General features: G+C 44.1%; 3 protein-coding genes across 3 annotated transcripts; 1 reads left to right on the top strand and 2 right to left on the bottom strand.

Moving 5' to 3' along the window:
• Nucleotides 1–1,840: 1,840 nt before the first annotated feature.
• Nucleotides 1,841–2,711, bottom strand: LOC122621476. The gene is made up of 2 exons (XM_043799337.1): nt 2,527–2,711; nt 1,841–2,477 (listed from the first exon to the last, which is right to left on the bottom strand). Exons 1-2 carry the CDS (start codon nt 2,618–2,620, stop codon nt 1,858–1,860), a joined length of 714 nt encoding a protein of 237 aa, XP_043655272.1. The 5' UTR covers nt 2,621–2,711; the 3' UTR covers nt 1,841–1,857.
• A 2,546-nt stretch (nt 2,712–5,257) lies between these two features.
• Nucleotides 5,258–6,316, bottom strand: LOC122621305. Its single transcript, XM_043799136.1, has 3 exons — nt 6,197–6,316; nt 5,952–6,131; nt 5,258–5,887 (listed from the first exon to the last, which is right to left on the bottom strand). The coding sequence occupies exons 1-3, from the start codon at nt 6,245–6,247 to the stop codon at nt 5,615–5,617; spliced, it is 504 nt and encodes a 167-aa protein (XP_043655071.1). The 5' UTR covers nt 6,248–6,316; the 3' UTR covers nt 5,258–5,614.
• Nucleotides 6,317–8,320: 2,004 nt separating this feature from the next.
• On the top strand, nt 8,321–9,399 carry LOC122621344. Its single transcript, XM_043799179.1, has one exon. The coding sequence runs from the start codon at nt 8,448–8,450 to the stop codon at nt 9,252–9,254; it is 807 nt and encodes a 268-aa protein (XP_043655114.1). The 5' UTR covers nt 8,321–8,447; the 3' UTR covers nt 9,255–9,399.
• The last annotated feature ends 3,433 nt before the right edge of the window (nt 9,400–12,832 follow it).

The raw sequence follows: 12,832 nt of genomic DNA, 5'->3' as shown, positions 1-12,832 counted from the left end.
ACTCATATGACCACAATCCCACTACCAATTTCTGCAGAGCTTAGGAAGATTAAACATTAGTTATGGGTATTTTTATACTGAAGGGAAAGTTTTAAAAATATGCAAATAACTGACATTTAACATTTAAACATTTAAAAGGCAAATTTAGTTAAGTTTAAATGGGATGACAGTGGCTCACAAATGATGTAGGTTAAGTTAATTTGGGTATTTGAAATAAAACAATCACAATCTCGTTAAAATTTTAAAATTGTTATGCATACAATTTTCCGAATTGCACACAACTAGCTAGCTTTTGTGCGAAAGTGGCCAAGTCGCCAGCACTGGATGGCTTCCGTAATTATGTATACGTCATGTGTTACATGGCGGCATAATTTAAAATGAAATGTCTGCCAAAGCTCGGCAATATTTGGCCAAAAGGCGAAAGGCGAAATGCGAAATGCAAAAGAGAACAAAGTAGCACTCGTGACGAGCAATTTACTAGCGCTTTGTTGTTCAGCAGGCGGAAGATTTTAATGATGCCCCCAGAGTCTGGAGTCCCGGCATTTGGCATTTTGCATTTCCTGCAGCCACTGCTGATTTAAATTAATTACTGCTAAATTTGCCCTGGCGCAGACGCCGCTTAAATTGGCCAACGGGAACTTGGCAGAAACTAAAGCTGAAAGTTGGTAAAATCGCGGTAATCGATACACGTAACTCGAGGCTCGGGGCTTGGAGCCTGAAGCTTGGAGCTTGGAGCTTGGAGCTTGGAGCTAGTGTCATAACGCCAGACGCCCTGAGAACAAGGCAAACAAAATTAATTTAATTTGCACACAGAGCTGGCTTTCGTGAGCGTGTCTGTGTGCGAGTGGCTGGGATTACGTTCCATGGAATTTAATGCAATTTAAAACGCATCAATTTTCTGTGTTGCTGCAGCGGACATTGTCATGTCCTCGCAAAGGCGGAGAAAGGATTTTCCATTTTCCCCACACGCACACTCATGCACACAGAATCACACAGATGCACACACGCACAGACACGCACACAAGCACGCTGCTGTTGGCAAATGCCATTTAAGCTGCAATAATAAAGCTGAATCACAGGATGCATCTGCATCCGCTTCCTTTCGAAGTCCGTGTCGCTTTCTCCGCCTAGCGGCCGCATTAACTTCTGACGCTTGCTTTCGGTTATATATCCTTACGGATTTCTCGGCAATCACTTAATTAATGATAAATATTGCCCAGAGCCAAGCCGCCAAGGCCGACACGCAACTCCAATTCCCCAACAAAGCCGTCATCAAGTGTCCATCCCCACAAAAGTCGGATAACAACTCAATTGGGCTAACCCAATTCCCCGAATATTCAGTTGACCATGGTTCATTAGCCAAAGTCTTCGGTTGTTTCTCTCCGTACTCTTCAGGTGGAAAGCTTTAAGTTTCGACTCTAAGCAGCTTAACTTCGCTTACAGTTTGGCTTGGGTTCATAACTGCCCAAGAATTTATTGCTTCAGCTGTCCAGGATGCCCTGGTACTTTGCGATGTTGCATTTAACAACTTTGACTTGGCCAAAAAGTTCATAAAATACTTTTGCGTTTCCCTCAAGATGCAAGAGGATTCCAACGAAAATTTCTTGCCTTAATGTGAACCACAAATTATAATTATATAGATAGCGATAATAATAGATTCAAATTATTTCTAATATTCCTTAATCACTTCTGCCGATTTTATGAAAAAAACTTTTAGCACTAGCAGAAATTTATTGAGGTCCCACCAGCTCACAAGATATTGACCGAAAAGAGCTCGCCTCCCATTAACAAATAATTAAATGCAACAAAAATAAATCGCACAAACCACTCTTACTAAATCGCACAAACCACTCTTACTTAGGTCAGTGACATTGCGGACCACACCAGGAATATGGTCAACACGCATCCCAACTGGAACCATCTGAGAAAACCAATCTGAGCTCCGATCTTAGGGTACAGCATTGGCAGAAGCCTGAGCACGCAGAAGAGATCTCTCTCCTTGCTAGCTTCACGGAAACCCGATGGGGTCCCATCCTTGGAATCGTTGACCGTGAACCAGCTGGGAAACTCCGAGTCGTAGAGGTACAGTCCAGTTGGACGAGGCACTGAGCCCGGCTGGGCCGGCACATTGCTGTCCTTCTGATGGGCATGGGGTCCCTCTCCATGGAAGGGCACGATGTCCTCGTACATGACCAAATGGCGTAGACAGAATGGGCATCTCGGCATTGGAGTGCCACTTAGTTTGGGCCACAGGCAAGTCCAGCAAAACAGATGGCCACAGATGGTGACCACACCACCACGCACATACTGGTGGCACTCATTGCACAAATAGGGATCCAGATGCGAATTCCTGCGACGACGACGGACACTTATACGCAAGTGGATCCCTTTGGCATCTTTGCCACTTTTTTTCTGCTGCTGTTGCTGATTGACTTTTGCGTTGAACAAGTCTGCTGCACCCTTTGAAGTCACCTCACCTAGTCAACTTAAATATTAATAATTTGCCATCTAATTGGAATGCCTTACCTTGATTAGGATTCTCGGCAGCTCCATTCGCTGGCATTTCTTCATTTATATCGCCATGATTTGGTTGATTATTTACTCGATCAACAGCCTCCATAATAAATTGAATTTTTTTTTAGCTTTAAAACCAATGTTTCAGCTTAGATAAGTATATTATTGTGCCTGGCAAACTTGTGACAACCGAGTCATAACAAACGTCACACTTTATAATACTTATACCCCTTAGTCGTTGAGTAAAAGGGTATACTAGAATCGTTGAAAAGTGTATAAACGGTGGTAGGAAGCTTTTGCGACTCTTTAAAGTAAAGTATCAAGAATATATGATCAGGATTAATAGACAAGTCGATCTGGCCATGACCGTCCGTCTGTATAAACGTCGAGATTTTGGAAACTATAAAAACTAGAAAGTTGAGATTTGACATGCAAGCTCTTGTGAGGCCTCGATATCGCATATACCAAAAATAATGTTAAACATTTTCGTTTACACTCGCACTAGATGAGTAACGGGTATCTAATAATCGAGGAACTTGATTGCGATCTAACATAACATAAGTTAACATAAGTTAACTGAAACTATTTTAGTAGATCCCATTACAAAATAATTTAATCAAATATAATAATTTTATCGGTTAATAAAAGAGGTACGATTTCACTATAAGCTAACTTGGTTTTAACAATTTTGTATTAAACATATTTTTATCGATTTGATGAAGGCATTCTCAGCGATTTCCATTTTGTGGGATGTTCATCAATGACAAATTCTCATTGTAACATAGTTTATACCAGATTTTGCAGACTTTTAGTGATTTATATTAAAGCCAGTCCATCATTTGGCTTAATGCCAATGGCAATTAGACAGAAGCTGTTGCCGTTCAACCAAGGATCGCAAAATAGCGACCTACGCACGCCGAGCAGTTGACAGTTCCGGAAAAACAGCGGAAAATCGAAATTCGTAGCATTCGCCAGATGTCCGACATATGGCGGCATAATTTATGCGAAAATTGAACCGGATAGTGAGTGGAAACTTCGCGGTCCGTTGCCGCTGTATTTCAATTCTGACAATTGCTTGCATTGTCCTGGCAGCACGTCTGCGGCATTGTTTAATCCCGATTTTTCGACAACGACATCGATGGGGACCATCGACTGCTTGTTAATTGACCCACATTTGTGATCTGAGTACATAATTAAAAGAAAATAAAGCGCGGGCTGCGCCAAATAAACCCGCCGACAGGCGTTCGCACACATAACAATGACAATAATAATAAAAGTGAAGTTTTACAGCGAAATTACACACTCGAACAGAATTAAATAACGAACGATTACGCAGTTGTGTAAAATACCCTGTTCTGGTTCTGATTAAAAACAAGTGAGAGTGTTGCGCGGTAAAATATAATTAAATTTAAGATTTTCAGACCATCTATAAGTTATTTTTTAAGTGCTATCTTAATATGGGTTTGCGTACAAAAGTATCTCCGAAACTTGTGACGCTTTTAATTTACCCAGTGAGTTGACAACTGGGGGAAAATTATGCATATTAATAGGGACTTTTTCTCATTTCACCAACTGCCGACATTTATCAGGCATTAATAATTACGTGTTAATACGTGAAATATGATTAAATTTTTATCAGTTTACATGAATCACTTTCGCACGTTTGCGTGCGAACAAGGACATTTTATTGGCTTCATTTGGCCACGGACCGCAGAGAAACTGACGTTTGTCCAATCGGAATTACAATCGCAATGCCAGTGGTTCTGCGTCATTTGGCGTCCTATATTCCTGTCCACAAAGCGAATCCTTTGGTCTGGCCATTTGCATGCTGTGACTGGAGGGGCGTAATACACTGCGTATACGCGATGGGGCCCTCCCTGCGTATACGCAATAAAAAGTGGTAAGGCCGAGCGATGGCGCAAGGACAACCGCCTGCGCTGGCCATTAAATGCAACAATAAATTCGGCAGTTCAGCTCCAGTCAACTTCGCTGGCATGCCCGAAATTTAATTAGTTGGCATTTAACATTAAGCATTTCAACTGGCGCCGCGGCTGTCATTGGGCTTTGTTTTCGTTTTGCTTTTTATGTTATTTTTCAGTTAATTAAACGCACGCCAACATCTCGCCATTCTAAATTGTGCGCAATTAAATTTGGAATTACTTTCAACTGAGTATACTGCGTTGCTCCTGCCAGCGGCGCGGCAATAACTTAACTTGAAATTTTATTGTAAGCCCTGCCTTGCCAACTGTCACTTTTGATGGGCAGCCATTGGAGCGTAATTAGGCTACTCCAACGTCCCTAAAACCCCTTTCCGAAATACCAGCCCCTTTCTCCTTTCTCCTTGTGCTGAAAAGCTTACTTTAACTTTTCCGCCTCGGCAAGTCTTTAAGTTCTGGCCTAACTTCGTTTGTCTGCTGCTGGAAATTGCACTGTCTGCCGGCTTCATTATGCAAAATGCAATGGTACACAGGCCGAAGTGAAGAGGCTGCTTGTCTTCCTTATGAGTTTCACTGCACATACTTATCCTGGCCGGAATGGGATTTTCGGGAGCTGATGGTGCCCAAGCACTCGCACATCGACTGCATCCGTCTGAAGGCATTTCTCACAACCGAGAAAGAAGTACACTATCGTACGAGGATTGGCTATTAAGTTTTTAATGATACCAAATGGCCTGTAAATAATACTATTTATTATTAAAACACAGAACGACGAAGTATCTTAAAAAGCCATATACTTTTGCCTATCATTTATAACATAGAAAAATATACAAGTATTATGAAGTGGGCTACAATTACACTTATAGGCAGGCATTCCTTGACGTCAGAGCATGCACACTGCGACTTGGATAAGCAATGACAGAGATTATCTTTTATATTTTTCCATATCACCTGCGAAGAAAGCACACAGACAGAATCGGTGTGTCAAGGGTGCCAAAATATAGGAGGTGAGCAGTTCGTGTCTGTCTGTGCCAAACGACGTACGAGTGCAATATTTATATTATTGCAGCTGCGGCGCCACATTGCAGCGACATGAAATGTTTGGCGTTGCATGAAAACCGAACTTAATGTGCACTCCCACGGGAATGAGGATGAGGAGTTTATTACTTTTGCGACTCGAGGTTTCGCTCCCTGTCCCGTCGGTGTCTCCTCCGGGTCTGGATGATGGTCACAATGAGTAACACCATGATCACGATCAGGAGCCCCACGCAGATGGCCGACATGCTCAAGCTGACCGTTTTGGAGGCCACTGCAAAGCTGCTAAAGAGGAAAACCAGCTCCAGGGAATCTCCCAGTTTTGAAAAGGAAACGCCCTTTACGAAATAATAGGTAGAACAGCAGTTAAACAGTATCATAATCAAAAGCATGGCCAACAGCTGCAAAAATTGGATGTTTAAATGTTCGAAATGAGACTACACCTCCATTCCGGCGACCACCCACCACCAATCGCATGTGCAGACGGGTCCTGGAATAATTCGAGTGGTACAACCAGGTGCTCAGGGCGTAAATCAGGCAGATGTAGGCGGTTCCCACGCAGACCACCTGCTGGGCCAGCTGCTCATAACTGACGTGGAGGGGCAGGACATTCCCAAACACCGACGCGTTCAGCACGGAAATGATCTGCGGAGCGGATGGCAGGGGGAGTCACAAGGTCAGGTATCAGATAGCACTCAGGTGCAACTAACCGCCGTGAGGAACAGCAATAACGATACGATTTCCTTGCGGGAGAGAAACATAATGGACCTTAAACTGGTAATTTAAAAATGCTGCAGCAGCTACTGATGTTTAACTCAAAGGCTGATAGGTCATTTTCTAATACTTGGTTTTAAATCCGTATTTTTTCAACAGAATACATTAGATCCAGTTCTTCGATAATGGAGTAATTTCAGATGCATCCTTTTGATGAATAGCCGATTCCTTGCTGTTGTAGCTCGGGCATCACTTCACATCCTTTCGAACAAGGTCGTGTTCCCGTCTTCCTAGATTGCCAGCCTATTTGATGAGCGCAAAATCATCGAGAACAAATTGAAATTTGCACCCGTCGTGGAAGCTTATCTGCGCCACGCAGGCACTTGCAATGCCACCCATTCCTCTCCAATGGAAGCGGCAGGCAGCCGGCGCTAATTCATCAACAGTAAAGGCAATTTAGATACTCATCTACCGGATATCGACAGCCAGGCAGAAGGCAGGAGGCACAAGGCAGCCATGTAAGCAGATACCCTCGTCCTGTTCCGAGGACTCCAACCCATCCATTCCTGCGGCTGCGAGCAGCGCGGAGCGTTCTGCAGACAGGGTTTCATAAAATATTGATGGACGTGGAGTTGGCAGCGCATACTCGCTTCCTGTTCCGTGTCTGTCGCAGCCATAAATAATTTGCTGTAAATGCAATCGTGGGGTTACATGGGGCATGGCATGGTCCACCCTGTGGCTCCAAGTGGGCGCCTTTGGGCGCCAGTGGGTGGGGCTGGCTGTGGGCGATGCGTGGTGGGTGGTTGGTGGTTGGTGGACGGTGTGGGCAGTGGTACGATGCTAATGGCAAGGCGCACGGTGCGAAAGTGTTTCGTATGAATTATTCGCCGGCAGCCAATTTGGAGTCACGTTTGCCAGCACAATTGAAACTGAACACCGACCATCGAACCACCGGCCATAATGCCAATCCAGTGCTGGCGATAGCGGATAAAAATAGCCATATAAATAAATATTAAGTGTAGAAAACAATTGACTAAGCTGAGTTTAACTCTAAGCTAAAATCAAAGGTAATATTCATTTTGATATTTTGAAACATGTATTAAAGCCAGTCGAATTATCTATTACAAATACTGCAAAAATATACATTCTGGTTAAAATGGAGTTTCAGATATGCACACTACTTCAAAGAATTATATGGATATGCGCAATATTTTAAAATCCCAAATTTATATGGCTTCTAATACATATATCCATTATACGTAATATATCTTGATATGCATCTCAGAAGTAGCTAACAGCTAGAAAAATCTAGCCAACAACACTGCCTTCCTGTTGCGAAACGCCTGTCGAAATGGTGTAATTTGTTATGTCTGCCACTGTAGCCGACCATGTCTATCTTCGGGCCGGGCTGCTTTTTAATAGCCATTCTCCTGCCGGCCGACTGTTGCTCGGCGGTTGTTGTGCCTTTATCGCCGGACTGCCTCCGTGCCCCGCCGCCCGCTGCTGCTCCTGCGCCGGCAGGGTAATGTGTATTTAATGACGCCATCTCATGTACAATGCCCGTATCCGTTCTACCATGATCCTGGCCTTGTCGGCGGACACCGGTTGTCCTCCAGCGCCTAATGTCCAGTGACCGCAGCCATCTGCAGGATAATGCCCCGGCTCCTGGTCGACGGGTGCCAATAAAGCTGCGCCCGTTGGCAGGCATTTCAATTTCGTGCCTGCCCTGCTTTTTCAATATTTTTAAACGGCGCCCATAAAACGTGAGCGGTAATGTGCGGACAAGGCTGTTTAATTGTACCCCTGCCCTCGGGCAATCAGCTACGTTTGTCTCAGATTACGATGGTAAGGCTCTCGATGTGTTTAAACAATAATTGAATTTAAGTCCGTTCTCCAAACAATAGAAGCCGAGCATAGCAATGCAAATGGAGGAACCAAGTGCACTGGAAAACTAGTTTTGCATTCTTGAAATTCTTGAAAATTATATACTTATAAATACATAAAGCGATAAAATGCCTGTGGATGTAATAACATCAACAAGCAATTATAATAGGTATATGATAAGCATACTTTTAAACACAATGTCTTTATCTAGTGATCTTTGTTTTCCACTCTAAGCCCACACATTATCCACATATATTTATTCCCACTCCGAATCTCATCCACAACTGGAATAAACATATCTATAACGTATTTATTTGTGTACATTTCTAATATATACCATCCTTACATCCGTTCAGTGGAACGATGAGTCTAAGGGATCTCAATCTGACGAAGGAGCAGATGCTAAAGCTTCAGCAGATACTGGCAGAGGAAATCAAGGACGAAAGCCAGCAGGATCAGAAGGAGCTATCGAAAGAAAGGAACATAGCCAAGGCCCTGGATAATGTGCAAGTCTATGTGGAGGCTGGTAAGCCAGAGGCTTTTGTCCAGCTGGAACAGCCGCTATTGCACAAATTTGACATCACGCCAAATGGAGTGGCCACTGGATCTTCGGAATCGAATATGTTCAAGCGGGCAGACGCCAAGGAAATTGATCGCTGGAAATCGGACAATGTGCTCAAGCTGGATTGCATTTCAGACGAGGACCGCGAGCAATTAGGCCACATTCAAACCGACGAAAGTACTGGCGAAACGTTCATGCTCGTGCCCATGGAGATAAACGTACTCATCGACGAAGCCGACATAACTCCTGATGCCTCCACAAAGCGTATCACCGAACAGGACGCCTACAAGAAGGCGAAAGCTGGACACACCCTCTATATGCACCACGAAGACGAGCATCCTTGCAAGTCGCCACAGGCCAACGGTTTGGATCAGAATCCTCAGGCTCAACAGACTAGCCCGGCTGCGGCAGAAAATCAGGCCAACTACGACTACCACGTGCACACTTTCGAGGTGCCCAGATTGAGTTTTCCCTTTGAACTCAAGTTTGACTCTGGTGAGAAGAAATGTGAGGGTGGCAAAGTGGCTAAATCAGGCGAGGTCTCGGGAAATCCAGATCACGACGCAAATCCAGCATCAGCTAAGCATCAGGACGTCCAAATAAATTAAAGGAAGTAAAGTGCAAGCTAGATGCATCAACGTCATTAAGGAAACCATTTAGAACAAAATTACTCACTAGTTTTCCTAACTTGGTCCCTCTCTTTGGCTAAATCTTTGTCTTAAATATTAAATATTTCGTGAAACTAAGTACAAATATCCCCCAGTTTTTCCAGTGTAAGCAACCCCATTCATGCAAACCCATATGCTGCATATTAATTAATTCGCTGGACACGATCTAACCGATCCAATGAGCGTTCGAATGGCTGTTGCAGTAATAATGCTCTTAAAAGGGGTTTGTAAGTGCCCTGCGTGTTCAAATGCATAACCAAATGACACTTCCTCTCAAACAATTGCACCTAATTGCAGACACTTGATCTTAGTTGCACAACAATGACCGCCCACCCAATTAACCCCTCGATATCGTAGTTACTATATGTGGATACGAATATATATGGATATACGTACGGACCACCGGCGCACTGCAATCTCGTTCCCTGTTCAATACAATTTCCATTCAGCTTGCAGCAGAGCAAAGAGAATATGATAAGAAGCAGTGGGAAATTTGCATAAAGCTTTTAGCCTAACGACGCGACATTTGCTTTTTATGTGATTCACGGACCGCCCCCACTCTACGTTCATTCTTTTTCATTTTCATCCCAGAATGCAACAGCTCCCAGCTTCCGCACAATTATTCAGCAATTTTAAGCACAACAATCGGTGGGCAGATGGGGTCGAGTCAGGAGCTGGCGCGGATCTGGTTGCATGCCTGATTGCCTGGGGGCCAAAATGCTAGGTCCTTCGATTCCGACATCGACTTGGTCGCTTAAGCAGATTGAAACAATCTCCGGGGTGGGTAAGAGCTTATAGCTTCTGTGCTTCTATGGACGAAGGCGAGGAGGGTTTTCTTTGGCTTTTAACTTTCGCCGAGACTGCCATTATTATTATTCTCCGGCGTCTGCCTGCAACTGTCAGTTGGGTAATTTATAATGAAGTTTCCTTATTGACAGTGGCAGCTTCCCTTCGAATTCCTGGCCGAAGGAATTCCCGATGCCCGATTCGCACTTCCGCTGCAGCGATTCTCCTGCAGTTGGGCATAAATTATGGATGCCTCCATAGTATATAATATATCGCCATAAATTGCTTGTCAAGTCGCGAGTCGACAGGCGAGCTAACTAAGATGCCGATGCCGATGCCGATGCCGGCAAACAAATAACAATCAAAATCACTTTTCGACCCCAAGTCGATTTATTTGTATGGGACGAAATCTCGGCACTGAGGCCTTAATCGCTGAGGCCAGCCGCATCATGAGATCGTCAATCGTTTTGATTTATTGCTATTTTATTTGCGCATATCCTTATTTGCCTTGGCCGCAAACTTCGAACCCCAATCACTGCCGAGGCTACTTTATTGTTCGATAGCTTATCAGGCAAAGGCAAAAGCAAAGGCAAAGGCGAGCGTCTTGGAGGCCGGAAAATATCATAATTTTCGCAGGACACGCTGGCCCCTGTTTGTGTTTGTGCTGGTCTCGTCCTGTCACAATGCCGTGCAAGGCATAAATCTGAATTAAATGCCATTTTGAGCGGCTCGCAAGGAGTAGCTGGGCGGAGAAAATGTTTACGTTCCGCAAGCACATTGTCACTTGTTGTGGCCTCTTTCTTGGACTCAACGCAACTCAACTCAACTCCGGGCCAGAAATTCCGCAGGGAATCGCTGCTCAGTGGCCCGGGCAAATAAATATTAATCATTGTGTAATAATTTTCTGCTGTCAGCTAAATTCAAGCAAAGTATTCATAATCCACAAGTAAGAACCGCTTTTGACAAATCGCTTTGCGGGCCACTCGCATAAATATTTATATTTGTATTCATGCTGGCCGGCAGTTGAAATGCTTTTAAAGTGGCCAAAAGTTGGGCGCCAGTTGTTGATTTGATTTTTTCAGCAATGTTTCCATTTGTTTTCTCGCCAACTTTCGGCAACTGTAAATCAGTTTGAGATCCTTTGATGTGTGTTTTGGGCTTGGGTTCCGAGAAACGAGATTGCAATAATCAAAATGTAATGAACAGAGGCTCTCACACATCCGCTTTCAACTGCTCGGGTCAAAACCAAAATGTTCTTTATGCACGGGTCCTTTGTACGTGATTGTGTGGGTGTGGGACCTTCTCATCTCGCCCTTTGTGTGTGTGCGGTTCTCAGCATTCGATGCACGTAACGCATTGTTTGAATTTCATGGCGACTTTATGAGTTTTGTAATCAGGTTTGTGAGCAAACAGACCCAAAAACACACACGCAGTCTCGCACTCACGTGTTAACCTGCACATAAATATTGTTTCTGGTCGTGGGCTCTCCGATTCTCAGATTCTCAGATGTGGGCGTGTTGACAAGCCGGCCGAGCAGCCAACCGCCCGTTAATGCTAATGAAACCCAAAGTTTGGGCTCCTTTGCTCGCCTATTAAGCCATTTTGTGGTCTGCAAAATCCACTTAAAACGTCTGGCGGCAACAAAATATTTTATTGCATGCTTTTCTGCGCAGACATTACCTGCACCTCTGCCTCAACGATCGGTAAAAATGCTCAACAATGTGATTTATACACGCTGGAAGCACTTAAAACTAGACACACTCTTTCACAATGGACTGGCCACGCCTCCGGAACGCCCCTTTTGTTGTTTGCTGGCACTTTTGGAGCTCTTCCAAAGCTTAGGGCTTAGTCAGCACACGTGGAAAAATAAAAAACAGATTCAACTTCTTTTTCTAAATATTAAAATAGACTTATTGATACATAGTTTCAATTTCATTTTAAATATTACACGATTACCCAATGTTATTTCCATTATAAGCAGATTTTTTCATTGCAGAATAATCACCTCGTTATCCTTGGGGTTTTTCTCGGTGATATGCTATTGTCCGCTTGCCAAACAAAAGCCTCTCTGCAGTTGATGACTAGAAATTAACTAAGCAGCAACAGCAACAATGTTGCCAAGAGCGAAACAAAGGGGCTTTCTCAAAGACCAGGGGCAGCACCCCACCCCCACCACCGAAAGCAAACAAGTAGTATTTCCAACCCCTAGGTTTGCATGTCTGGCTATCGGCTGTCCACTCCGGAGCATTAAATAAATATTTGCCATGCTCTGCAGGAATTTTTAGACCCCAAGCCCAAGGAACACATCCTGCCCGCCCGTCCGACTGGGAAAAAAATATTCTAAATATCATATCATCAGCACTTTTCGATGGAGTCTCGGCCTGGTTTCCATGGGGCCATGCGGTTTCGGGGTTGGGATCGTCCAGTGTTTACCATTTATTTTTTGATTTGGGTATTTAAGGTGTGGATGGATGGGCCAAGTTGGGCGTGCGTGTCCACAAGAGTGTCGCAGTGTGAGTGCGGAGGGGTGAGTACGTGGGTGTGCGTGTGTGTGTGTGTGCGGTTGTGTAGGCAGCAGTGTTGACAACTTAAGTGGAATTTTGCCTGCTCAAGCGTTGCAAGCATTAGCTTTTATCAGATGACATTAATATTATCTGAAGGACAGTTATTAGTTGGGTTAGAAGGAGACGCATCCTGCATAAAACAACTAAGAAAGGCACTGTATACTTCCA

Source organism: Drosophila teissieri, chromosome 3R (assembly GCF_016746235.2).
Source record: "Drosophila teissieri strain GT53w chromosome 3R, Prin_Dtei_1.1, whole genome shotgun sequence".
Lineage (NCBI taxonomy): Eukaryota > Metazoa > Arthropoda > Insecta > Diptera > Drosophilidae > Drosophila > Drosophila teissieri.
This window is presented reverse-complemented; position numbering and strand designations above follow the sequence as displayed.